The sequence below is a fragment of the Mustela putorius genome, unplaced genomic scaffold (genome assembly GCF_011764305.1).
Source record: "Mustela putorius furo isolate JIRA1106 unplaced genomic scaffold, ASM1176430v1.1 tig00003909_pilon_pilon_pilon, whole genome shotgun sequence".
Lineage (NCBI taxonomy): Eukaryota > Metazoa > Chordata > Mammalia > Carnivora > Mustelidae > Mustela > Mustela putorius.
The window spans coordinates 32,331,854-32,359,811 of record NW_025422057.1 but is presented as its reverse complement, the minus strand read 5'-3'; the positions used below and the strand labels follow the sequence as shown (position 1 = coordinate 32,359,811).

The 27,958-nt window shown below is 41.0% G+C and overlaps 1 protein-coding gene across 3 annotated transcripts; it reads right to left on the bottom strand.

The window, feature by feature from the left end:
• Positions 1–7: 7 nt before the first annotated feature.
• Positions 8–27,892, bottom strand: LOC101687589 (cytochrome P450 2C21). 3 transcript variants are annotated; one of them, XM_004749629.2, is made up of 9 exons: positions 27,680–27,892; positions 24,711–24,873; positions 22,910–23,059; positions 19,724–19,884; positions 18,157–18,333; positions 17,108–17,249; positions 13,019–13,206; positions 9,239–9,380; positions 8–1,100 (listed from the first exon to the last, which is right to left on the bottom strand). In XM_004749629.2, the coding sequence occupies exons 1-9, from the start codon at positions 27,845–27,847 to the stop codon at positions 919–921; spliced, it is 1,473 nt and encodes a 490-aa protein (XP_004749686.1). In that variant the 5' UTR covers positions 27,848–27,892; the 3' UTR covers positions 8–918. The 3 variants fall into 3 exon arrangements, with proteins under 3 accessions (XP_004749686.1, XP_004749688.1, XP_012910176.1); XM_013054722.2 differs by lacking the exon at positions 8–1,100 and adding an exon at positions 12,786–12,923 and having other exon boundaries at positions 9,245–9,380; XM_004749631.2 differs by lacking the exon at positions 18,157–18,333.
• Between the last annotated feature and the right edge of the window lie 66 nt (positions 27,893–27,958).

The window sequence follows — 27,958 nt, the reverse complement described above, 5'->3', positions numbered from 1 at the left end:
AGATCATGACCTGAGCCGAAGGCAGAGACTTAACCCACTGAGCCACCCAGGTGCCCCAAGAAGACAATTTTTAAAATTATTGTAGCCATGCAACAGGGCATTATGTTTATACTACTTGTAAAAATATCCATAATGTTATTATTTCTATAATGTTATTACATGAATGTCACCATAAATCATAGGTATATCATAGAGAAATTTATTTATTTATTTATACGTGCAACACATATACATAAAACACATATTTCTGTATTTGAATAAAACCATATATACATATTATCTTTCCCTCTTCTTTGCCTTCTTTGTCTATGTCTGTGTATGTATGTGTCTCCAACTGTGTGTTTAACCAGTAAGGGAAAACAGGAAGGGCATCCTTAGAGAGACCAACAAATACATGTTATTGCCTCTGGCTGGAATTACCATCCTGTTTTCTCACTGCATGTACATACTTACACGTGCATCCCTACACAAACGTGTACCACACACATTTATTTTTTAATAACCACTGGGAAAAAAACCAAAAATTACACATGCCATACTATCAAGACATAGGGGTTAGAAATGAGTGAATATCATATATTTTTAAAAATTCTTTTAACTTGTGGGATAATTTTTAATAGAAGAAAATATGATATGAATAAGGTGTCTTACCGTGGTACATACGGCAGATGAGATACAGCATAAGATCTCAGGATTGGGTACACAATTTAATTGGAAGCTAAGACTGAGTTTTGTTTCATGCGGGCAAATTTGAACTGAATTTTAAAGGATGAAGACAATGAGAAGAGACAAGGTCAGGAATGCCCTCCCTGATGTGAAAGGAGAGGTGGACAGTGGCTAACACACAGGACAGAAAGGATCTGGCATATTCAGGTGAGGCCAGAGTGTGGCTCTGCCATCTGGCAGCCTGGCCTTTCTTCAGACTGGGACGAAACAGAGCTTAAAGACGGGCGGTGCACTGCCCAACCCATTGACAATGGGGGTGGTGTCAATGTCCTTTGGATTAACCAGAGGTTTCAAGGTGAAATGCTGTAAAATGTTGGTCAGTAGTAAAAAGAGCTCCATGCGGGCCAGGCCTTCTCCAACACAAGCTCTCTTTCCTAAAAACAACATATAAATCAATATTCCTTTAATTCTGTTTCTGAGTTAGCACACAGAGGGGCTTAAATACATATGGATTGAGAAGATTAATATATTCATAGACTAATCAACCCATGGCTTCTTGTATCTACACAGAAATGTGGTTTCCTTTACTTCCTCGGTACACATTTTTCTGTGTGTGCGTAGGGGCAAGGGCAGCTTGTCCCAAGATGGGCCACGTTGGCATAAAGATTATTTTGAATTAAAAGCAATCAAACCCCAGCAGATTCCGGAAAATCTCCCCACCTCTCCTTCGACTGCCTGCCTGCACCAGGAAGAGAGCATTTAGCAGACTATTCTTTATGTATGAAACTTACTGACATAACAGGGCAACCTCTCACCTTCCTGCTAATGGTCTTTCTCCCCCTGTGAATCCTCAGACCACCGCTCCCCTCTTTAGCTCAGGATGTGGACCACAACCCATGTTGCCTGTCTTTGGAATTTTGTATGTCTGTGGATCGCCCATACCTGTGAAACTAAGTTTGATTTTCTCTTCTTTCTCTGTCTTTCATCAATTTGATTTTTAGTCCAGCTAGGAAGTATCTTGAAAGGCAGAGGAAAATTCCTCCTCCTGGACAGCTGGCCTAGTTGGCAGCAGCTTTAACACACTGGATACTGCCTGCCACAGACAGGGCTGCAGCTGGAGATCCTTGGGACGTCTGACAGACAGCCCGCAGAAGGTAAGATTTCCGACCATGTCTGTCTCCTGGAATCTGAGGAGTCTGATGGAACAAGAATGGTGAGTCCTTTTTCTCTTTCTACATTTAGATTAGCAGGAAAAAATGCTCATGGAACTACTTCCTTAGGTTTAGCAACTCTTGGTAATTTTGGTAGGGAACTTTCTTGGGAGGAAACGATGAACCAGAGGTCTTTCGCCTTTGTTGATTAATTTTTTTAAAGATTTTATTTGTCAGATAGATAGATAGAGAGAGAGAGAGAGAGAGCACTCAAGCAGGGGAGCAGCAGGCGGAGGGAAAAGGAGCTGAGCAGGGAGCCCAATGCGGGACCCAATCCCAGGACCTCAGGATCATGACCTGAGCCAAAGGCAGAGGCTTAACCAACTGAGCCACGCAGGCATCCCTCCTTTGTGCCTTTGTATCATTTATCATAAAAAGGAATTACCATCACACAGAAAACAGGCAGAGGCCCTATAGGCCTGCTGTTTGAGCCAGTCCCAGAGACTCGTGAGTTCATGGTTCTCATCAGACTGGCACCTGTTTAGATAAACTTTGCTGTAGGTTAAAGGCTGTTGCTAAGGAAACCAAAGCTTCAGGTGGAACACTGAAAAGCTGTGAGAGCGCTCGCCACCTCAAGAAGGCTCCTGTGATAAGGTGGTCACAGCACAGGTGAGACTGACTTTTGGTCACCACTTGAGGTCAACCTCAAGAAAACTTCTGTGCAATGAGGTACACTGAAAAATGTACAATGGCCAACATCTGCCTGTGGCACATCTCTTAGGTGTTTGTGTGTTTCCAAGAGACCCAATGTTTAGCCAGAAGAAAACCAGGTAAGACTTTCCTTTTTTTCTTGTTCTGTGTCCCAGGAGCTTGGCTTTGTGACCAGTGAGAATATTCTTTTTGGTATCTACCATCCGGAGGATGCATTTATCAGGGTGCACTTTGGAGGCCAGTCTACAAGACTGGGGATCTGAGTCTCTCTCTCTCTGACCATACCAACTCTCAAGGATGTTTGTCATGAGAAGTCCCAGCCCACTGGAACCTTGCTATTCCCAAACTTTGTTTCTTAGTGCTAGAAAGTGCCATTACAGGAGCACATGCCCGGTATCACAGATGATTGAGTCTGGGATGAGAGGCAGCTCACGATTTCACTGGAGACCAGCAATGAAGGCCTTCTGCTTTCTTAGTCTAACTATGGGAGTCAACGTTTGGATCTTGAGGGCTGCATCATCTGTGCTCTCTCTCTGGATGCCTCAGGCATTAAAAGGCTTATTAATTAGAGTTGCTCATAACAGATCCTACTCATCAGTGGTCTGATGATGTATCCTTTAAGCTGGCTAATAAATGTAAAATGAAGAAAACTTTGTTTAAAAAAAAGAAAAAGATTTTACTTATTTGAGAGAGAGACGGCAGGAGCTGGGTCAGGAGGGGCAGAGGGAGTGTGGGAGGGAGAAGCAGACTCCCCACTGAAAAGGGAACCCAACATGAGGCTCAGTCCCAGGATCCTGAGATCATGACCTGAGCCAAAGGCAGACACTTAACCGAATCAGCCACCCAGGCACCCCAAAGGAAAATGTTCTTTTTTTTTTTTTTTAAGATTTTATTTATTTATTTATTTGACAGAGAGAGAGAGAGAGAGAGAGAGAGATATCACAAGGAGGCAGAGAGGCAAGAAGGGAATCAGGCTCCCTGCTGAGCAGAGGACCCGATGTGGGGCTCCTGGGATCATGACCTGAGCTGAAGGCAGAGGCTTTAACCCACTGAGCCACCCAGGCGCCCCAAGGAAAACGTTCTTAATAGAGAGTGGCTCTCAAATGTCCTAGCCTAATGCCACCCTCAGGGACTCCCTTGACAAGATGAAAGATCAGAAATTAGAAATAAATGTCTACATCCAACATAAATTTCTCCTAAAATCCAGCCTCATCTGCCCTATTTTAACTTTCCTTTCCTTTTAGGATTTACATAGAGCACTGTAGTCTCATCTCTAGTTCAAAGTATACAGGTTGCTCATGTAAAGGCTGAACGCCAGGAAGTGAATTTAACTAAAGCAGTAAGGCTCAATTTGCTCCTACCTTCCAGGGCTTTGTGACCAGGCTCTGCCAGCTTCAGGCATGGCAGTTGGCTGATGTATCCCAGGCCCACACCGCAAAAGAAAGTGTGTCTCAGAGTATATATGAACAGTATTTGCCAATTTTGATTATGCCTTCTAAAATTGTTAAATAATTTCAGATAGTTTAAATAGAAATCTTATCCAATCTTATTCTTTAAAATGTAACTTTTAATAAAGTAAAAATTAACTGAAAAAAAAATGTGTGTCTCCTGGACAGCAGCAGATCTTTTAAATTACAAAGCCCCTTTAACGTCTACTTTCAAAGCATTCTGCCAAATTCAGAGAGAAATTTAAAAGATTAATCACTAGTCACAACCCCCCTTCAGAGAGGAAACATGACCCAAATTTCTCCCAGGCCCACCTATAAATGATGAGGGAAAGGCCAATATTCGGGGGCTAACAGAGCCCAGATTAAATTGTGTACCCAGACAGAAAGCCTTTGTTAGAATGCTTTATACAGACTTTACAAAGTCATGAATCTTTTGTTTCCCATTTTAATTAAAAATCTATATTTTATATAATATAAAATATAATATAAAAGCAAATTTAGTTAAAAAGGTGGGCCAGTCCCTTGATATTCACGCTATAATCCAGTTCTTTGGGGGAACTGTTTCTAAATGACTGTCTTTGCCTTCCAAAGCTCTACAAAACCAGAAATCCAGCTCCAGAAACAAGTCTAAGCCAACCTGTCTACCAATCCCCAAACTCTGCCTATTCCTCTCAAAATATTTGTAGATACTATAAAAGATCAGGATTTGGAACATGACTGTCCAGTACTTAAAAAAAAAAAAAAAGATAAATTTTAAATAGCAAGTACCCTGAAACTCTAGAAATAAAATTTTCTTTTACATTATTTTTCCATCCCTTGAAATTATAAATCTTTCTCTCTCTTTTTTTTTTTTATTAAAAAAGATTTTATTTATTTATTTGACAGACAGAGATCACAAGTAGGCAGAGCGGCAGGCAGAGAGAGAAGAGGAAGCAGGATCCCTGCAAAGCAGACAGCCTGATGTGGGGCTCGATCCCAGGACCCTGGGATCATGACCCAAGCTGAAGGCAGAGGCTTTAACCCACTGAGCCACCCAGGCGCTCCTCTTTCTCTCTTTTTTAAGAGAGTGGGGGGAGGGCAGGAGCAGAGGGAGAGAGGGAGAGAGAATCTTAAGTAGGCTCCACTCCCAGTGCAGAGCTCAACTGCACAACTCTCAGGTCATGACATGGGCCAACATGAAGAGCCGGACACTGACTGAACCACTCAGATGCCCCCTGAATTTATGAATCTAACATCTTTGAACACAGCACACAGTCACCAAAAAAAATAAAAAAGGGGTAGTGGTGTGGGAAAAGGCCTTTTCAGAGCATAAACTGTTTAAATCCCTCTTATGTCCAGACTTGGAAGAAACTTGGAGCTTTCTCTGACTTTGTGAAATAAATTTTCTATCCTATCATCTCTAGGATATAAGAACCATTCTTTAGACACACACTTCAGGGAGAATTTTTTCATTAAAAAAAGAAAAAGAGGGAAACATTTGAAAATTGAGGCTCTACTGGCCTGTCCACATATATTAATAAAAATAAAAGCTGTAAGAATATTTTTTATCTTGTTTGTGTGTATGTATCCCATATTGCAAATGTGATGTATTTTCTCTACTTCCAGCTGGTATTGCCAAAATTAATTTATAAAAGAGCACCATTTAGTTGAAGGCAAGCACTCCTAAGGATTGGGCTTTCTCTTTTTTTTTTTTTTTTTTAAGATTTTATTTATTTGACAGACAGAGATCACAAGTAGGCAGAGAGGCAGGAAGAGAGAGAGGGGGAAACAGGCTCCCTGCCAAGCAGAGAACCCCATGTGGGACTTGATCCCAGGCCCCTGGGATCATGACCTGAGCTGAAGGCAGAGGCTTTAACCCACTGAGCCACCCAGGTGCCCCTCAAATGGTTAATGTTAACCGTCTGCCTTCGGCTCAGGTCATGATCCTGGGGTCCTGGGACTGAGTCCCACACTGGGCTTCCTGCTCCTTGAGGAATCTGCTTCTTCCTTGGCCGCTCTCTCTCCCTCATGAATAAATAAATAAAATCCTTGGAGTTATCCGGATTAAATATAAAACTTGTATTCTGCCTGTGTTTACTGGAAGTCACATAAATTCATGCACTCTCTTACAAACTTTGATAGAAAAAAAGTTAAAATGGCTTACTTTGTCTAATGCCTCATAAAATTTTGTAGGTAGACTATTCAGAATACATAAATAAGTGTAAATAAGATAAAAAGGTATGTAGGTGAACTTTTATAATTTTTGTTTTTTTAAAGATTTTATTATTTTAGAGTGGGCAAGAATGCAAGTGGGGAGAGAGAATCTGAAGCAGACCCCCCCCGAGGTCGGAGCCCAACAAGGGGCTCGATCCCACGACTGTGAGATCATATGTGGGGAAACATTTAAAGAGCTCCCAAAATCTTTGGTAACTTGGATTTTTAAAAATTTTGCTAAGTTCAATGTTAAGCTGAATTCATTGAATTATCTAGATCATTTCCAGATAAGATAAAACAATGAAACATTAAGTACCGAATACAGGTTTCTCTCCTTTTGTCTTATTTACAGAGAAACTAAAGGGAAGTTTGGGTCAGTTAGTAAACCTGATTTGTGCCTTACTGAAGGAGTGTACTGTGAAAAAACACGTGTTTCATAAGTGGCAAAGCTATTCCTCAATTTGCCAGTCTAAAGAATATCAGTAACACTAGTAACAGTTCACTGCAAAAAGTGAGAGGCCTCCGGTCACAGACCTGCTGATCTGGGATGCTGGGCAGGCAGGAATGGGACTTCCCGGAACCGACAAGAAACGGTGGCTGCCGCGACTACGGTTCCTATGGGCCGGACCTCTCAACCACTAACACACTTGAGAGCTGGCGTGGCCAGACAGAGACTTGGAACCCCAAGTTCCAAGTTCAACCCTACTTGGTCAGGCATCCTAGTACTAACAGCTTTTAAGTGTTCTACCGGTGTCTGCCAGTTTTGCCGCTCAGGCTTCCAAGATGTCGTTAAGCCACACACCCCCATGTGCCCATTAACCTGGAGCAAAGTTTGTATGACAAACATAAAGGACACAAAGGAAAACAAAGATCCTCTCTGGGGAGGAAAGAGAAATGTTAGAAAAAAGACCCTACCAAATGTACCAAGAGTCACTTGGCCCAAGGAACTAGTTGAACGAGAGTTCTCTCCTGCTAATGTAAATTTAGAGAGAGAAAGGACTGCTGCCATTCCCACTCCATCAGACCCTGCGGACAGAGATTCTGAGAGCCCAGCGTGGTAGCAAATCTTACCTTGTGCCAGCTGTCAGATGTCCCAAGGATCTCTCAGCTACAGCAATGTGTGGGGCGAGCAGTGTCCAGCTGACACACCTTGTTGGGAACAAGAATTTCCTGTCCCCTTCAAGGTGCCTGTGGCTGGTCTAAGGAGCAGACTGACACCAGACAAATTAACAGAAGGAAATCAAATTTCATTTCCTACGTACGGAGTAATTCACATAGACCCAGAAATTCCAAAGAGAGTCGGGCAAACAAGGTATATACGTCATCCTGAACTAAGGGGTCAGGAAAAAAAGAAATATTACAAATTGGCCACAAACCTACTAACTAATCCCTGATCCCCTGACATACTGGCAATTTCAAATGTGATCTAGATTCCAGTCATTCCGCAACTGAAATAGCCTTCGTCTTTGCTCTGCTGGTTGATACTTCCCACATCCTTCTAGGGCCACCTCAGAGGTCATTTCTTCTATGTAAACTTCTTTGATGTGCTCAGAGTATATAACTCACTTGTTCATCTCTTTGTGACAACACTCGCTAATGCTTCAAAAACAGCACATTTCAGATGAAATTTTACTGAATCATCTGTCTCACATTCTGGAACATAAGCTCCTAAGGTAAGGCCTCAGATCTTGTAATGATACCCACAGTGTCAGAGCAAAGCAGGTCGGCAAGCCCTGTGACTTGAACAGAAATCTCAAGGAGTCTCATTATGCAGTAATAGGCCCAGCACAGAGGAAGAAAGATAAGGAGTAGTTCAGTAGGTATCCTGCTTTGAGATCCTCTTGGTATGGTCCATAATCCTGAGACCACAATAGCAAGGGTTGCTTGATATTTATGTTTCTTCTATATTCAGTCGGAAACAAATCTCCCATTTTTGCCTCTGTTTCAATTACTTCTGCAGGAAAGGCCCTTCACCCTCCCCTTTCCCCCCATTTCTCCTTTAGAATGTGGATATTCTAAATGTGTCTAAATGTCTAGAATGTGGATATTTCTCCTGCATATTCTCCATTTTTCCCTCCTTCCAGCTCCATTTTGGGTTTGTCTTTTATGTCTACTCTATGCTCAGGAAGCAGATTTCTGTGGACTGCATAAAGCAAGAAGTTAGTTCCCTTCTGGGTTCTGAATAAATTCAGAGCATTAGCTACCGACAAAGCCAGAGGATCTATTCCCTCCTGCCAGGCTACAGTTTAGACAGTGGCTGTATGCCTCTGCTACAGACACACCTCCTGTTGAAGCATCCACTCTTTCTTTCCTCAAGTTCTACTGGGCTTCCAGTAATGCCCTTCTTCCCTCATCCCTTCCAACCTACGAAGGGAACATCTTCCGGCCGATGCATGCTGGTCTATTATACCTTAATCCTAAGCCCACATCTCTGAAAAACAGTCTCATCATTAAATACTCAAAAATTAGCCACAGTTGGAAGGGGAGGTGAACCATGAGACACTATGGACTCTGAAAAACAACCCTAGGGTTTTGAAGGGACGGGGGTGGGGTGGGTGGGAGGTTGGGGTACCAGGTGGTGGGTGTTAGAGAGGGCACGGATTGCATGGAGCACTGGGTGTGGTGCAAAAATAATGAATACTGTTATACTGAAAATAAATACAAAGTAAATTTTTAAAATTAGCCACAAGCTTACTAACTAATCACGAATCCCCAAACAGACTAGAAAATTCAAATATGATCTAGATTTAGTCATTTTGGAATGACTTGTTGAGTGTGTCACCTGTTTCTCCCCAGGACCCTGAAAAAGTGAAGGGAGATACTCAAATTCCCCTTACCCTCTCTCTACCTACTCTACTCCCTACTCCTTCTTAGGACTCTCAGTGGTAGGTTCTGGGGCCAGTCTTGGCAAGGGAAGCCTCCAATCCAATGAGAAATAACCTGGGCTTTGGGAGTGATGCCCCTAGCCTCATACAAATGACAATCTGTTCAGCCCAGAGTAGTCTCCATGCAAAGCCCTTCCTCATCTCCCTGACCCCTGATGTAGAGATAACAGTGAAGCTTGCTTGCCTGCAGAGAAGGGCACGAAGTAGTCACTCTTCTTAAAGTTGCCACTTTCATCCAGGAAGTGGCCAGGATCAAAGCGATCTGGGTTGGAAAACTCTTTGTCATCGTGCAGGACGGAAGTCAGAGATGTTAATATGGTTGTGCCCTGATGTGAAGGAAAACAGATAAACTGGATTATAATGAATGTCATGGAGCATGAAATCCTTTTGTTTTATAGATGAGGAAAGAGGTATAAAAAGAACATATTGGGGCACCTGGGTGGCTCAGTGGGTTAAGCCTCTGCCTTCAGTTCGGGTCATGAACCCAGGGTCCTGGGATAGAGCTCTGCATTGGGCTTTCTGCTCAATGGAAAGCCTGCTTCCCCTTCTCTCTCTGCTTGCCTCTCTGCCTACTTGTGATCTCTGTCTGTCAAATAAATAAATAAAATCTTTAAAAAAAAACCATATTTACTCCTTATTTCAGAACAAACAAATGACCTACTGTAACAGGTTCTAAATCCTTTAATGTCAGTCCAAGGTATTGCTAACGGATGCCCAAGTCACTCTCTTCAGTTTGGAGCCTGATACTAGCACTTGCTTTTTCAGAAAATTAAAGGAACTCCCTGGAGTGCATTGTTCTTGACAGATAAATTGCAGTATTTTTTTTTTAAGATTTTATGTATTTATTTGACAGAGATCACAAGTAGGTAGAGAGGCAGGCGGGGGCGGGGGGCAGGAAGCAGGAAGCAGGAAGCAGACTCCCCGCTGAGCAGAGAGCCCGATGTGGGGCTCGATCTCCAAACCCTGAGATCATTACCTGAGCCGAAGGCAGAGGCTTAACCTCCTGAGCCACCCAGGCACCCCAAATTGCAGTATTGTCTAAAAGGAGCTGATGCCCCTGAAAATCCAGCTCATTGTCTTTGGAACACAGGATAAGGTCTTCAAAGATCTACTTGAGTGGCTATATTCTTGAAACCTTCACCTTCCCATCAAAATGACAAACTAATTGGTGCCTGGCTGGCTCAATCAATAGAGCATGTGACTTTTGAACTTGGGATCATCGCTTCAAGCCCCACACTGGGTGTAGAACTTACTTAAAATAATTTTTTTTAAAAGATGAGAACAGATAAGTATCCCCTTCTTCAGTTGTGCTGTTTCAATTGAATTATTGCAATTTCTTGTGGAAACGAGAGAGCTTTTCTAGTTTTGAATAGGGTCTACCTAAACTCATGGATGCAGTATAACACGATGATTTGGAGTTTAGTTTTCAAAATCAATTAAATCTTTCTATTAAATTAAGCTCTGTGATGATAGGCCAGTTGTGTAACACTTCCGTGGCTCATTTTCATTACTAGTAAAATGTAAAGGATACATCAGCACTAGTTCATTGCAAACATAAAATGAGATAATATATGAAATACTTTTGCACAAAGATGACTGCATGCTAGGGATGCCTGGGTGACTCAGTCAGTTGGTCATCTGACTCTAGATTTTGGCTCAGGTCACGATCTCAGAGTGGTGAGATCAAGCCCCACATCGGGCTCCATGCTCAGTGTGAAGTCTGCTTGATTCTCTCTCCCTTTCCCCCTACCCCTTCCCCTGGTTGTATGCTCTAAATAAATAAATAAGTACATAAATAAGTAAAATCTGTAAAAAAAAATTTCTCTCTCCCTCCCTGCCCAGTTCTCCTGCTCTTGCATGGTCTCTCTTAAAAAAAAAAAAAAAAAAAAATTACCACAGGGTAAAATGCTCAATAAAGGATGCTTGGGTGGCTCTGTTAGTTAAGCCTCTGTTTTTATTTATTTTTTGTTAAAAAAGATTTTATTTATTTCACAGAAATCACAAGCAGGCAGAGAGGCAGGCAGAGAGAGACAGGAGGAAGCAGGCTCCCTGCTGAGCAGAGAGCCGGATGGGGGGCTCGATCCCAGGACCCTGAGATCATGCCCTGAGCGGAAGGCAGAGGCTTTAACCCACTGAGCCACCCAGGTGCTCCAAGCCTCTGCTTTTAGCTCAGGTCATGATCTCCAGATCCTGGGATCGAGTAAAAATAGAAGAGAAGGGAACACTTCCAAATTCATTTTGTGAGGGCAGCATAATTCTAATTCCAAAACCACCCAAGGATACCACAAGAAAAGAAAATTAAAGGCCAATATCTTGATGAAGATGTAAAAAGTTCTCAATAAAAATCTTCACAAACTGAATTGTACAGTACAGTAAAAGGATTATATCCCATAATCAAGTCGGATTTATTCCAGGGATGCAAGGATGGTTCAACATCCACAAATCATTGTGATGTACATTAAAAAATGAAGGCTAAAAATCATACAATCATCTCAGTAGATGCAGAAAAAAGCATCTGACAAAAGTCAACATTAATTTATGATAAAAATGCTCAACAAAGTACATATAGAGGGAATGTACCTTGACATCATAAAGGCCATATATGATAAAGGCCATCTATGATAAGTCCACAACTAACATCATTCTCAATGGAGAAAAGCTTCAGCTTTTCCTCTACATCAGAAACAAAAAAAAGATGCCCACTCTCACCACTTTTATTCAACATAGTACTAGAGGTCCTAGTCCAAACATTTGGCAAGAAAAAGAAAAGGCACTCAAATAGGAAAGGAAGCAGAACCGTCACTATTTGAAGATGACATGATATTGTAAATTTTTAAAATTTACACTCCACTCAAACTGTTAGAATAAATTAATTCAGGATAAAAATGAAAATACAAATATCTGTTACATTTTTAATGTGAAACTAATAATGAACTCTAAAAGAATTAAGAAAAACAACCCATTCACATTGGTATAAAAAAACCCTAGCAATAAATTTAACCAAAGAGATGAAAGATCTGTACACTGAAAACTATGACACTGATGAAAGAAATGGAAGAAGACACATAACAAATGGAAAGATATTCTGTGCCCATGGTTTACGAAAATTAATATTGTTATAATATCTATACCAGCCAAAGCCATCTATAGATTCAATGTAATCCTTATCAAGATTCCTGTGGCATTTTAACAGAAATGGAATAAACAATCCTAAAATCTGTGGAGAATGACAAAAGTCCTAAAGAGTCAAAGCAATATAGAGAAAGAACAAAGCTGGAGGCATCACACTTCCTCATTTCAAACTGTATGACAAAGCTACAGTCATTAAAACAGCATGATATTGGTATAAAAACAGATGCATAGATCAATGAAAAGAATACAGGACCCAGGAATAAACCCATGCATAGGGGCCAATTAATTTTTAACAAAGGTGCCAAGATATACAACCAAGAAAAGACAATCTCTTCAATAAATGGTGTTGGAGAAACTAAATCCTATCTTAACAAGAGACATAAAAAATGAACTCAAAATGAATTAAATAATTGAACATAAGACCTAAAACCACAAAAATCTTAGAAGAACATAGGCAATAAGCAGTCTTGGCAATGAATACTATGAAGAAAATCCCATGGGAGTCCAAGCACTATGATATATAAAATTGCATCAACAAAGTAAAAAGAAAGCAGCATGTGGTCAGAGGGTACGATGCCTGGTCTCTGACTGTGTCATACCTATAGATGGGTAGGTAATCTATAATCCTACTTTCGTGATGCCTGATGAGAGGGAACCCCTGGATGGGACTGGGCTGGACATGGTGCCTTCTTGAGATTCTCTGTCCTTCTCCCTCTGCTCCTCCCCTCTTGCTTTCTCTCTCAAAACAAAACAAAACAAATGTGTAAATAAAAAATTAAAAATTAAAAAAAATAAAATTCTTAAGGAGTAGTAGAGATGAAATCTCTCTCACCTTGGGAATAAGGTATTCTCTGAACTTAATGTCCTGAGTCACTGCATGTGGGAGACTGTTGGGGACGAGATCAATGTATCTCTGGATCTCGTGCACCACAGCGTCTGTGTAGGGCATGCGGCTCCTGTCCTGCATGCAGGGGCTCCGGTGTCTGCCAACCACACGGTGAATCTCTTCCTGGACTTGAGCTGCAGGATAGGAATCAGAATTTCTATGAAATGGAAAAGTCATTTGATCTGACCTTTTACCTTGTTGTTGAAAGATTTTATTAACTTTAAAGAGAGAGATTGGGGAGGGGGGACAGAGGGAGGAGAGAACCAAAAGCGGACTCCAAGTTGAGCGTGGCGCCTGATGGGAGACCCAGTCTCACAACCCGGAGATCAAAACTTGAGCAGAAACCAAGAATCGATGTGTAACTGACTGAGCCACCCAGGTGCCCCTTGATGTGATCTTTATACATGGCTACAGGAAAAGACTCTCCTTCTGTAGTCTCCAGAAGGAGACTGGGGGGAAAATCACATATGGCTACTTTCTTAAGGGGCAGAAATTTGTTTCCTAGTCAAATTGGAATCTCATTAGAGATGTTAAGATATGTACATAGAAAACATAATTGTACTATGAGATTCAACTCTGATTCTCTATTTTGTGTGCTTTGTTTGATAAACCCAGGGATCTGGGGTCTTGAAAGCTCACTATAGACCATGCTGTTTGACCACTTTGTGTAGGCCCGTTTTTGTTTTAAATGTGTAAGTTCCAGGTGCCGGGGTGGCTTAATCTGTTAAGTGATGATCGCGGAGTCCAGAGATTGAACCCCACATCAGGATTCTCCTCCACAGAAAGCCTGCTTCTCCCTCTGCCCCTTACCCCCATCATGTTCTCTCTCTGTATCGTTTGCTCTCTCTCAAATAAAATCTTTAAAAAAAATGTATATTCCAAGAGGCTAAAACTATGCAGGGCAATAAATGCTTAATAAATAGAACAACTGAGGGGCGCCTGGGTGGCTCAGTGGGTTAACCCTCCGCCTTCGGCTCAGGTCATGGTCTCAGTGTCCTGGGATCAAGCCCCGCATCAGGATCTCTGCCTGCTTCCTCCTCTCTCTTTTCCTGCCTCTCTGCCTACTTATGATCTCTCTCTGTGTCAAATAAATAAATAGATAGATAGATAGAACTGAATAAGATGTTGGACTCAGCACACAGGACCCAGAAGTTAACATTTTTTTAGGATGTGAAACATGACAGGCATGCTGTACAATGTATTACATTACTTTATAATTCCTCAAAAATTTCTATGTGTTGGGTATTATTTTATGTGCCTTAAAAATAAGAAAACAGGTCCATAAAAGTAAATGTATTTCTTAAAGAAATGTGGTCTTTTTTTTTCATTTTTAAAATTGTGTTATGTTAGTCACCATAAAATACATCATTTGTTGTTGTTTTTTAAAAATATTTTATTTATTTATTTGACACACAGAGAGAGATCACAAGTAGGCAGAGAGGCAGGCAGGGGAGGGGAAGGAAGGAGGCAGGGAGCAGGGAGCCCCATGTGGAGCTCCATCCCAGGACCCTGAGATCATGACCTGAGCCGAAGGCAGAGGCTTAACCCACTGAGCCACCCAGGCGCCCCTAAAATACATCATTTCCTTTTGATGCAGTGTTCCAAGATTCATTGTTTATGTACCACACCCAGTGCTCCATGCAATACGTGCCCTCCTTAATACCCACCACCAGGCTCACCCACCCCCCAACCCCCTCCCCTCTAAAACCCTCAGTTTGTTTCTCAGAGTCCACAGTCTCTCATGGTCTTTCTTATTCTCAAACCCACAATCTTATCAACTGAATAAGATCACTGAAAGTAATTTGGGTTAGCGAATTATATTTTCCCCTTATTTGTAAAATGTATCATGTTAATAATATGCAGTTTTAGTAGGACTGTTCATTAGTTAAAATAAACATTTAGAATGTGTCTTTGTTAAGGGAACATGTGATAATCTGCGGTTTGATAGCTATCAGGAAGACTTGGGAATTTTAGAGAAGTTTTAAACTTCACCTTTTCAAGTTGAGAAGCTGGATTTTTATCTAGAAGACAGTGATTATGCAAAGTGGTTAGGAACTTCCTTAAATAATCAGAATGCTTAGAGAATGCCCCAGTAAGGAATGAAAATGGGAAGAAAAAGAATATACAAATGGATATGATGCAAGAAAAAATTAACATGGAAGCATTGGGGGACGAGGACACCGAAAGGATTTTTGCCATGTAGACAAGATTTACAGGTCTGGAGAAAAATGTCATATGGTATCCGGAGTCATAATCAATATAGATCTTAATAAGAGGGAAGTTATTTGGCTGAAAGAGTCTGTGTCAAGTGAAGGAAACACAGTGCCATTAGATCCCATAGTATGTGACAGCAAAGGGATTTCAAAGCTGTACTTCTAGCTTGCACCATTTGGGAAGTACTTCTTACTTGGACTGGGAGGGCAGGAGGACTCGAAACAAAGGAGAATGATCTAGTGCTGACATCACGGAGATAAGCTTCCTGAGATTTAATTGTATTAAAAGTGTCTCTGCTTCCCCCTCTCTCTCTGCCTGCCTCTCTGCCTATTTGTGATCTCTCTCTCTCTCTCTGCCAAATAAATAAATAAATAAATAATTTTTAAAAAAGATTTTATTTATTTATTTGACAGAGAGAAATCACAAGTAGACGGAGAGGCAGGCAGAGAGAGAGGGAAGCAGGCTCCCCGCTGAGCAGAGAGCCCGATGCGGGGCTTGATCCCAGGACCCTGAGATCACGACCCAAGCCGAAGGCAGTGGCTCAACCCACTGAGCCACCCAGGCACCCCCATTTTTTTTTTAAAGTGTCGCTTCCCTATGACCCTGCAATTGTACTACTGGGTATTTACCCCAAAGATACAGATGTAGTGAAAAGAAGGGCCATCTGTACCCCAATGTTTATAGCAGCAATGGCCACGGTTGCCAAACTGTGGAAAGAACCAAGATGCCCTTCAACGGACAAATGGATAAGGAAGATGTGGTCCATATACACTATGGAGTATTATGCCTCCATCAGAAAGGATGAATACCCAACTTTTGTATCAACATGGATGGGATTGGGAGAGATTATGCCGAGTGAAATAAGTCAAGCAGAAAGAGTCAATTATCATATGGTTTTGCTTATTTGTGGAGCATAAGGAATAACATGGAAGACATGGGGAGATGGAGAGGAGAAGGGAGTTGAGAAGGGGAGATGAACCGTGAGAGACTATGGACTCTGAAAAACAATCTGAGGGTTTTGAAGGGGCGGGCGGTGGGAGGTTAGGGGAGCCAGGTGGTGGGTATTTTGGAGGGCATGTATTGCATGGAGCACTGGGTATGGTACATAAACAATGAATTCTGGTACACCAAAAAGAAATTAAACAAGAAAAAATTAAAAAAAAAAGTGTCTCAGTATGCCAAAGCACAGAACATGATTCAGTAGTGAAGGAAATAATCCTTTGACGAGCACTCAAAAAAGAAGAGGAAGAAAATTGGGAAGGTTGCATTTGCAGAGAAATTGTATTTGTGAGGAAGAATTTCTTTGTCTAAATGGGTATATTTGAAAAGAATATATTTGTATGTAACCTTTTTTATTTAGGGACAGAATCTCTTTGATGAAGACAGACCGTCATTTTCACTGAGTCAATCCTCACACTGAAAATGCATTTGAGTAGAAATATCTTATGACAAAAATGCATTTATCTGGATGTGGAAGACATATCAAGTGACATCCTTCTAGAGAAAGCCGAAGGCCGGTTCTTCTAGATCCTACGACAACTCTGCTTATTGCACCTGTCCCAATGCAAATCAGGGACGTTCCATCACAGCAGGGCAAGCAGTGAGCTCTGCCCCTCAAATCTCTGCTGCTGTTTAAATGTTTCATTATCTTTTTGTGCTATTAACTACTTCGAATTTAATTTATCCAGTGACAGGAAGATGTACAAATAAAGGAAAATTTTTTCTGTGCATTGTCTGGGCAGGTAAAGAGTGGGATAGTTGTCAGTGTCACCTGCCAATTTCTACCTGGAATTGCACCCCGCCCAACACCTGTGACCATACCTGTGACTTCCGGGTACTTCAGCAGCATCAGGAGTCCATATCTCAGGGTGGTGCTTGTTGTCTCTGTTCCTGCACTAAACAAATCCCATATGGTAATGATCAGGTTGTCCATGGTAAATTCGGGCTGTTTATTGTGTCTTTCCTAGAAATGATGTGTTACAATTACTTGATAAATAAAAGAGCCTCAGAGGTAACTCAGTATGACATTGTTATTTGGTGTGAGTGCTACGGCTGAAGGCCGAGTTAGATAGCTGTTAGGGTTCTGTCCAACAATTAAAATATAACCAGAGTTATGAACCTTTCTGATTCTTCACTTTCTCATCCTCTATGTTGATCAGTGGCTCTACCATTTCTTTGAAACATAATTTTTATCAGGTCCTCACTGCTACTCACTGTCAATTCTAGCATCTATTGCATCTAATGTCTAATATTTTTATTCAACCCTTCAGAAACACCCCCCCCAAAATGCATCACTATTCCCAACTCTTCAGTCATTACACCCATGACAGTGCCTCAATTACAATCAAGATCAACTCTCTGAAAATTCCACCCTTGTGATCACAGCACTTCTCATTCTCATTGTTGTCTCTGTTCATCTAAGCTAGAATTTCTTCTGTGAAGAAGCCTCATTTGTGGAGACTTCCTAGAGTGCCTTTCCAAAGGTAAGCCTTTGTAGATTCCTGTCTATTCCTCTGTTCCCTCATTTGTTACATCTTCCCATCGCTGGACTTTTCTGATGAAGGATGATATGTTGTGTATCATTAATGTTGAATGTGTGTGAGCGTATATTTCAAAATGTCCCCAAATAAGGAACCAGCTTTAATACTATAAATGTAAAACCTGCAAAGCAATTTTCACTGGGGATTGAGAAATATCTCAAGATACCCAATGTGGTTTGCACAAACAAGAGGTAAGACAGGCAATTAATACATCTTTAGGAAGGGTCATTTGTTTTAATATCCCAGTTTCAGTGGGAATCACACCACCCACAAAGATAAAGGGTCAGATTATACCTTTTCTATTTTTTTTTTTAATTTTTTTTTTAATACCTTTTCTATTTTGATCAGGAAGTAATCAATAAAGTCCCGAGGGTTACTGAAGTCCAGGGATTCTTGGTGTTCTTTTATTTTTTCCTTAATAAACTCAAATTGTTTAGCAATGTTTTTAAATAACACATGATGACTTCCTGGAAGGTAATGTATTAAAAGAGGGAAAGCATTGTAGAGCTGAAAGAGGAAAGAATCATTCATTAATTCACTCAGCAAAGTTGTACGGGCCCATGTGATGTACCAGACACTTAGTTGTATGCTGAGTAGATAAAGGTGAGTAAAACATGCTTCCTACAACAGAATACACTTGGATTTGAAGGAGAGGGAACTGTCAAGATGTCCAAAGTTACCGTATGCACCAGCCACAAAGCAATTTCAAAACCACCTAAATGATTTCCTAGCCATAACCCTATGGAGGAATCCAGGAGCACACCATCTTTTCCCGAAGGAGAATACTGAGGTTCAGAAAGGTCAACCATTGTAAGACATCAGTCTACAAATAAGGCTAGAATGTAGTGTTCATTCCAGTTTACCTACACGCATTTCTACAGAGTTACCTAAAAAGTTTACAGGGCTCCCACCCTTTTTTTGTAACGAAGAGACTACATTAGAAAGATTAAAGAAATGTCCAAATTACTTAGGTTAGTTAGGGATTTTATACCCTCAGGAATGTGCATATTGCCCTTCTTCGTCTGCCCAAAGCCAGTCCTAGAGTTTATAGACTCAACTTCAGAGAGTACCTCATGATTTAATGCCCTTGGTAGGCACCGAAGCAATTTTCGGGCCCATAGATTGTATCTAGAGATACAAATCTACAGAAATCTAGATTCTAGGTCTAGCTCGTTCTTTGTCTTGGCTAGGAATTCCTTGTCTTTGAAAAATATGCTTAATATCTCTGGGTGACAGTTTCTTGTTCCAAAAAATGACAGACTCCTTGTTCTCTAGTGTCCTTTCCAGGTGGCACACATCATGACCTCATGGTCCACACATACTTGTAGCTCTTAATGATCATACATTGTAGGTTACTAATGTGTTCTGACACTGTACCATAGTGAAAAATACATTTTACATCATCACCCTCTTCATCTATGGACATAAAATGGTTTCTCAGAAAAATACCTTGCTATAACTGATGCACTGTCCTACATTTCTCTACTACTATATTTTACAGTTCTTAAAATAATTTTTAAATATTTATTTTAGAGAGAGAGAGCGAGTGAGCATATTGGGGAGGGAGAGAGAGAAAGAGAAAATCTCAAGCAAACTCCCTGCTGAACTCCCACCCTGATAAGGGACTTGAGCCCACGCATCTGGGATCATGACCTGAGCCAAAATCACCAGTCGGATGTTTTGAGTATAAGCCACTCAGGCGCCCCACTCTATTTCATGTTGTAAATTTCATTTCACCACACTAAATTGATTTGATAACTAATTGGTTTCAAATGATAGTTTGATAAACATGACTTTATCCATTTGCAAACCGGACAAAGGGGTGAGTGAGGTAAGCATGAGCAGTAGGTTAGCTAAAAACTTATTTCCCATTTAAAAAACTTATTTTCCCATTTACCTGTATCCAGGGGGTGCTTGAAATTAGGAGGTTTTCGTGAAAATACTCTATCAAGGTTAACAATGTTTTATCGCCATACTCAAAACGATTCTGGAAAATAATGGAGCAGATGACATTGCAGGGAGCACAGCCCAGAAGAAAAGTAGGATCACAGGGAGATGCTAAAACGATAGAAGTTAAAAGTTAGAGCACAATTTTCATATAAATCTGAAGTTGACAGTCTGGAACACTAGAAATAAATTTTAAAAATAAATAAAAATTTAAAAAAAATTCTTAAATGACTGAGAAGGGTTGACTGCTGGGATTCTTTTAAATAGAGGGATTCCCTGGATATTTCATCTTCACTGTAAACCCAGTGTGCCAAAGATGTATTGTTCCCTAAACAAAGCTGTCTAATCCAGTTCATTTTTTAATTTCTCTAAGTGTTATCTAAGTGTTTACATTCTTCTTCAAATAAGAGCCACAACATAATTCACAAGAAGGAGGTCACTTAAAAATATCTTGAAAGGGGGAGGGCACGGATTGCATGGAGCACTGGTTGTGTTCCATAAACAATGAATTCTGGAACACTGAAAAGAAATAAAAAAAAATAAAAATTAAAAAAATACCTTTAAAGGTATAAAGTTCAGCTCTCAGTGTGACTATTTCTTCACGATGCCTGCAGGAAGCTAAGCAGCCTCAGAAGATCAGGAGACTGGAAAGACTTGAAACTGTTATTTTATAAAACATAGTTAAAAAAAGCTGTGTGTACTCTTCTTGTAGAAGAGAACAATCATGAAAGAAACTGGAGTTCCACTTGGATCTTTGAAAAAATACATTATCGTATTGGAACCAGGTTCCCTATATATAATATAAAACATGACTCCATGCTTGGACGTTTGGCTGTTGACAACTTTGGAACCTCACCTCTTCTTCTTCTAGTCACAACTGGAAAATGCTGATAAAAAACCTCAAGGGTCCTTCCTTTGGAAGCAGGACATTTAAGCTCTATAAGCACTGATCCGCACACAGGAACTCATTCTCTACCCCATCCCTTAACCACCACAGAGTCATTAAGCCAGTGCCTTTCCCTGCTCTCTCAAGTTGTTTGTTTGTATGTTTTAAGATTTTGTTTATTTGATAGAGCAGAGTGAGAGAAAGACAGCACGAGCAGGATAAGGGGCAGAGAGGTGGATAAGCAGGGTCCTCGCTGAGCAAGGAGCTTTACACGGGGCTCCATCCCAGGACCCTGGGATCATGACCTGAGCTGAAGACAGAAGCTTAGCCACCCAATTGAGCCACCCAGGCCTCCTCCTCAAGCTGTTTCTTCATCTGCTTAGGAGCTGCCCCACCCTCTAAAGAAAGCCTCATTTTGTGAATCATAAACTTTTTACATCCAAATGGGGTGTGTATGGTACAATCAGTCTTGACAAATAATAAATCATGGATCACTACATCAAAAACTGATGTACTATGCGGTGACTAACATGACATAATACAAAATAATTTTAAAAAAGAAGATAACATAGGAATAACAACAAAATAAAACATCTAAACCAGATTTGGGGTGGGAAATACATCTTATCTCAGTGAGGTGACTGTTACAACACTGTTGCTCCAAAAGGGGGAAAAAAAAATGTAGCAGGGATCAAAAAGTGGAATTTTGAAGGAAAGATGTTCTGCTCAACATACGAAAGAACCTTCCAATAGTCAGAGTTACCCAGTGGTGAGATGGGTTACCCAAGAGTCGAGGGCCCCATAGCTTGGCAGGATCAGGCAGAATTAGGGTGGCCACAGGTCACGGGCATCCAAATAGTGGAATACTGTAGCAATCTATTATAATGTTCTTGATAAGCATAAATTAAACGTGAAATATTTAGTATATTAAATTGAAAGTTTACAAAAATACATGTTTATATCCTTTCTTCTGCCAGGTCTCCCAACCACTCCTCCGTAATACACATCAAAAGTCTAAATGATATTCACTGTCATAACTTATTCCAAGGAAGAAACAAAAATCATGCAAGTATTTGTAATAATTGCAATTTTTATATTAATAGCAGCAAAAAAAAAAAAAAGCGGAGGTACAAACTATCTGGACAATACATAACTTGAGTTAAAAAAACATTGGGGCACCTGGGTGGCTCGGTGGGTTAAGGCCTCTGCTTTCGGCTCAGGTCATGGTCTCAGGGTCCTGGGTTTGAGCCCCACATCAGGCTCCACCACCCCCCTGTCTCTGCCTGCCTTTCTGCCTACTTTTGATCTCTGTCAAGTAAATAAATGAAATCTAAAAAAAAACCCAAAAAACCCACAATGGCAGGGGCATCTGGGTGGCTCAGTCAGTTTAGCATCTGACTCTTGATTTCAGCTCCGGTCATGATCTCAGGTTCGTTGGATCAAGCCCCGCATCAGGCTCCATGCTGAGGGTGGAGCCTGCTTAAGACTCTCTCTCTGCCTCTCCCCACCACTCTCTCTCTCTAAAAAATACATATGTATGTATATATGCATATATATGAAACATGATGGCAGTTCTCCATACAGAAAACAGTATTATTTATTTGGAAATATTGAAATACTGAGGTTCAGGGAACCACATAGATCTTATGATCCTGATCTTCCTCCTTCCCTGACAAGTGTCCTGCCCACCCCCTTTCTCTTCCACCTCCCCTGCCAGTCCTGCATGAGATACACACATATACAAAAGTGACAGCATAATGACGTGACATACATTGGAAATTACTTCATGTTTCAGATATTATGGCCAAAACTACTAGTTCATTACCAAAACCCACGTTCTCCCCATTTTCCTATGCACACAGACACCCACATTGCCCAGTGCCTCTTAGAGTGGGTGCAGTCCCGTGGTAGAGCCCATGGAATGTGAAAGAAGTTTGGTGAGCCATTGCCATACTGGCCTACTGAAAACCCAATTTGCTCTTTTGATTGTTCTTTGCTCCTTCTGCTACCACGCAAACGGAAAGAAATCTGGGTGACCCAGGAAGCCAGGTGTTGAAGAAAGATATCAGGGTTCCTATCACCCTAGTGCCTGCAACAGCTGTTACGCCAACCACTTCCCCTCTTACTACTGTTACGTGAGCAAAAAAAGCAACTTTTGTTGCGCTGCAGGCATCAGATCTCTCTGTCGCCTATCTGAAATAGCAGAGTCTCCCCAAACGAGTACTGCTCGTTACATAAAGAAATACACACCATTGGTTTTTTTTAACGCTTCCACCAGACACAAGGCTTCCTCTTGAATTCTGTCTTCGATAGTCCTCTTTCCCATGCCCATATTCCGCAAAACTGTGAGGGAAAAACGCCGGGTTTGCTTCCATGTTTCTCCACTGCTGAAAACAACTCCTATCAGAAAAAGAGAGAAAAAGAGAGAGAGAGAGAAAAGAATGACCTCCATCACCATGAATTCCAACTGAGAGTCAGTATTTCAGAAAAGGATCATCACACTTAGGCAGGGATGTGAATAGGGTGGTGTCGGCAACAGAACTTTCCAATGAGCCCTGCTGTGCCCCCCTCCTGTTAACCTAGTGTCTGTCAGGACTCTGGTTTGATGTATTACTCAGCTCTTCCACATCTGTTAGCTCCTTCAAATCTTGGAATAATTCTGTGAACCAAGGATTTTGTCCCCATTTTACTGATGGTCAACGAGGCAAAATGCTTGCTCTGTGCTCACACAGGTAATAGATCATGGTGAGTTCATGCCGTAGGTGACATTTCAGGGCTGGTTTTTGCACATTGTACATGAATTGTGGGAGAGGCAACAAAATGAGTTGCTTCTCAAGAGAAGGAGAGAGCATTCGTGCACTGGAAAAAAGTTCATGATAAGCTCTTCCTCCTCATTGTCACATTTGCCCTCTGTTTGTTAACTCTTTTCCATGAAACATGGTCTTAACACCAAGGAAGTTCAATCAGACTCCTGGAGCCATGACAAGATCAGGAGAAAAAGTAATTTTCATAGGAAACTTGTCCATACAGATTTTAAAGAACAAGGTAGAAGAGGAAGTGACCCATTCAGGTCTTATCTCTTTTTGCAGAAACCCAGTGACCCACCAGAGGACTGGAGACCCTAGGGCCAACCCCAGAACAAATGGAAGACAGTTCAACTACTTTAGTTTAAAAAGCTTTTTCTAAGATCACTTGCAATCCATATATACTTACCGTGCATTTTCCTGTAATCATCTCAGAGCGCATTTGTGCTTTATGCTTTGTATCTCATTGTATTCAAATATTTCTTATGCTTTTTTTTTTTTTAAAGAAGAATAAAAGATTGAAGGCAAGGGTAGAAATATTTCAAACCTATGTTGGCTCCATGCACACTATGGAACTTTCTTAAAATAGTCTCTTGGCAACCATGACTCAGGCCAGAAAGCAAAATGTTTGCTGACTAGGATAACGGAGTCATTTTCCTCCCTCCTTATTTCTCCCAGTCTCTTACTATCTTAACTGAAATGAGCATTATCTTAACTGGGCATAATTTTTTTTAATTTTTAATTTTTTATAAACATATATTTTTATCCCCAGGGGTACAGGTCTGTGAATCGCCAGGTTTACACACTTCACAGCACTCACCATAGCACATACCCTCCCCAATGTCCATAACCCCACCCCCCTTCTCCCAACCCCCCTCCCCCCAGTAACCCTAAGTTTGTTTTGTGAGATTAAGAGTCACTTATGGTTTGTCTCCCTCCCGATCCCATCTTGTTTCATTGATTCTTCTCCTACCCACTTAAGTTAACTGGGCATAATTTAAAGTGGACACAAATTCATGGAACGTTGACAGTGAGATGATTTGCTTCCACTGGCTCTAGTATTTCATGGAGACATTGTGTGTCCCCTTCATTATCTACAATATGGATTAATGATCCTCTATAGAAAAATGTTGGAATTTGGCGGTTTTCATAAATTTCTCTAAATACTTACAATTTCTCAATCCCTTGGCCTGTTTGGAGTCTTCACAACTTACAAACCCACAAACATTCCCCAAACTGACGCATACCTAATCCCCGGGTGATGAAGTCCACCACTGGGAAACTGCCTCTGCCAGAAAACTCCTCACTCCGATCAATCAGGGCTTCCTTCACTGCTTCATGTCCATATAACACCACCGTGGGCTTCATGCCGAAATACACAGTGAACACAGGGCCGTAACTCTCTGCTAGCTGGGAAAGGAACAGGTGCAAGAGTAGTAGAATTTCAAAACAAGGAATGTGGACAAGTGAGAGAAATAGTTTTAATCTTACCGAAGAGATATTTTAATATGCACTCAACCATTATAAAAGCTTTCAACTTGTGGAACTAGTAATTTAATAAATCACATTAGTGGTAAGTATCATTCTATTATTAGTAACATTGCGACTATTATGATCCTCATCCACAGTTCATCTTTATTCAGCTCCTCCTATGTGACAGGGGCTATATTATGGATTTTATTCATATTATTTTATTAACTTTTGCCCGGCACACCTGTAATTGCACCAAATTTCTCTTCCTTCCTATAGTTACAATGGTGGGTTCTTGTACTGTTTAAGGGGAGTTCCTGCTCTTGCCCCCTGTGCAGACTCATAATCATCCCTCATTATCCACCTCCCACATGTTTTTTAGCACACAAGAGTTCTAGATTTTAATAGTACATAAGAACCTGATGATGCAGGGGCGCCTGGGTGGCTCACTGGGTTAAAGCCTCTGCCTTCGGCTCAGGTCACAATCCAGGGGTCCCGGGATCGAGCCCCACATCGGGCTCTCTGCTCAGTGGGGAGCCTGCTTCCCCCTCTCTGCCTACTTGTGATCTCTATCAAACAGATTAAAAAAAAAGAAGAAGAACCTGATGATGTAATCACTGACATTTCCCCACTTCCCTGTGTGGCTATGTGACAAAGTCTGCATGAACTGCTATTAACAGAAATGATGTTTGCAAATCCTACAGTACAGGTAAATGGTACTGGTAAATGGTAAATGCTTGCTGGTACTGGTAAATGGTAAATGCTTGCCCTCCATCCCTTCCCCCTACCCATGGACGGAAACGACAGCATGGAGATAGCCCCACTGTGTCCATGCACATATGAACAATAGCCTAGGTGCCAGGATGCTAAACTACAAGACTAAGAAAACCTGGTTCTCTGGATGACCTCAAGGAGGACAGGCAGCCTCTATACATTCTGTAAGATAGAAATAAGCTCCTGTCTTCTTTAAGCCACTGTGTTATTGAGATCTTTCTGTCATGGCAACTTATTTGGTATCCTAAATGATGTAGGACCTACACTCTTTCAACTTACCCAAAGTGTGAGTCCTCCTGCTGCCTTACAAGTCATTTTCCGTAAAACAACCAGAGTGATCTTTTCACAGGGCAAATGCTAACATGAGAGTCCTTTTTAAGCACATTAATGGAATCGCATGGCTTTTGGGCTAAAGATATATTTTTTTAAATTATTTTTTTAAAGTAGCCTCCAAACCCAGCATGGTGCCCAAGACAGGGCTTGAACTCACAACCTGAGATCAAGACCTGAGCTGAGATTGAGAGTCAGATGCTTAAACAACTGAGCTCCCAGGAAGCTCTAAAAACTAATATATTTTTTAATGTTTTATTTATTTATTTGACAGAGGGAGAGAGATCACAGGAGGCAGAAAGGCAGGCAGAGAGAGAGGGAGAAGCAGGCTCCCCACCGAGCAGAGATCCCAATGTGGGGCCTGATTCCAGGATTCCAAGATCATGACCCGAGCCAAAGGCAGAGACTCAACCCACCGAGCCACCCAGGTGCCCCAAAACTAATATTCTTAAAAGCCTTGAAAGACCCACATGCTCTGGCCCCTACTTACTTCTCCAATCTCATCCCACACCATGTTTTTATTTACTCTCTGGTCTATAAGCAAACTGGTCCTACTTCAGAGACACCAACAAGTAATTCTCTTCCAGATCCAAACAGCCTAGAACATACTTACATCTGTATTTTTTCTGATGAGTGCCTGGTCATTCTTTAGATCTCAGCTCCAGCTTCACTTCCTCAGAGAACCCTTTGCTGACTGTTCCTCCCATCCCTGCTCCTCCAAAACGCATGGCCTCTTGCTACGGGGTCCCTCTTACGTGGTTTGTAATCACACACTCACTTGCATGATTACTTAACAAATACATGTCTTCCATCTAGACTATAAATTCCATAATGCTAGAGTCTTCTTTTTTTCATTCACCATTGAAAATCCCCAGCATCTAATGGAGTGCCTAATACAAAGTAGACATTCAGTAAATTGTTCAGTATATGATATACTCAAGGACCATGTGAAAAATACAATTATTATTCACATTTTAAAGAAATGTAAACTAAGGCTCAGGGAGATTTTAAAAATTTGCCCAATGCTGTGAGTTTACAAGTGGACAAGCTGGGGTGCTAACATAATGCCTTTGAACCCACAGCCCAAAACACAGAAAGAAGCTTCTAGAGGGTGTGTTCTCATCACTAGCTATCTTAGGGAAGACATATTTCAGACAATTCCTTCAAGATTTAGAGAGCTGTTGCTATATAAATAGCCAAGAATAAAGTAGTTACTCACTCACTCATTGAGCAAATATAATAGAAGCTGAAAATTTTGGAAACTTGAATTATTTCCTAGACTTAAATCAATGTGTGCTCTTAGGAAACTTCTAGTGTCGTGACTGTGTAAATCTTTAGAACTTTTTTTTTTTTAACTGAAAGCAATTTCACTGCCATTAGAGTTTACCAAAGAATAATTACTAAAAAGGAGACCTGGTCACAAAATGGACAGGGAATTCCTTCTTTGGCAATTTCAGCAATAATCTCATGGCTCTCAATCCCTTCTGGAAGCTTTCCAGCTATATACCACTTACAGTCATATCTGGGTATCCAACTGATACATCCCGTTCAAACCATTTCCTTAAAACATGGTGTCTGGGACATTTTATTTAGTTATAGGGTTGTAAGTGCAAACAACTGGAAGAAAAGTAATCATACTTGCCTTCCTTAGGGATTTGCTGACATTCTTAGTATTTATCTGTAGAATATTTCCAATGATTGGGAGAGGAGTCGGGCCAGGCGGCAGCTTCCCTCTGGCATGGTTACAATTCCACAGAAAGAGAGGAATCAAACAAGAAAGACATATCACCAGAAGTATGAAGAGATCCATTGCTGCGTTTTGTATAAATGAAGTTGAAAGCTTGGTACCCAATGACTTTATAAATACTAAGTGCAAGCTAATCATCAAACATGCACTGTTTTGAACTTTTGGATAAATATG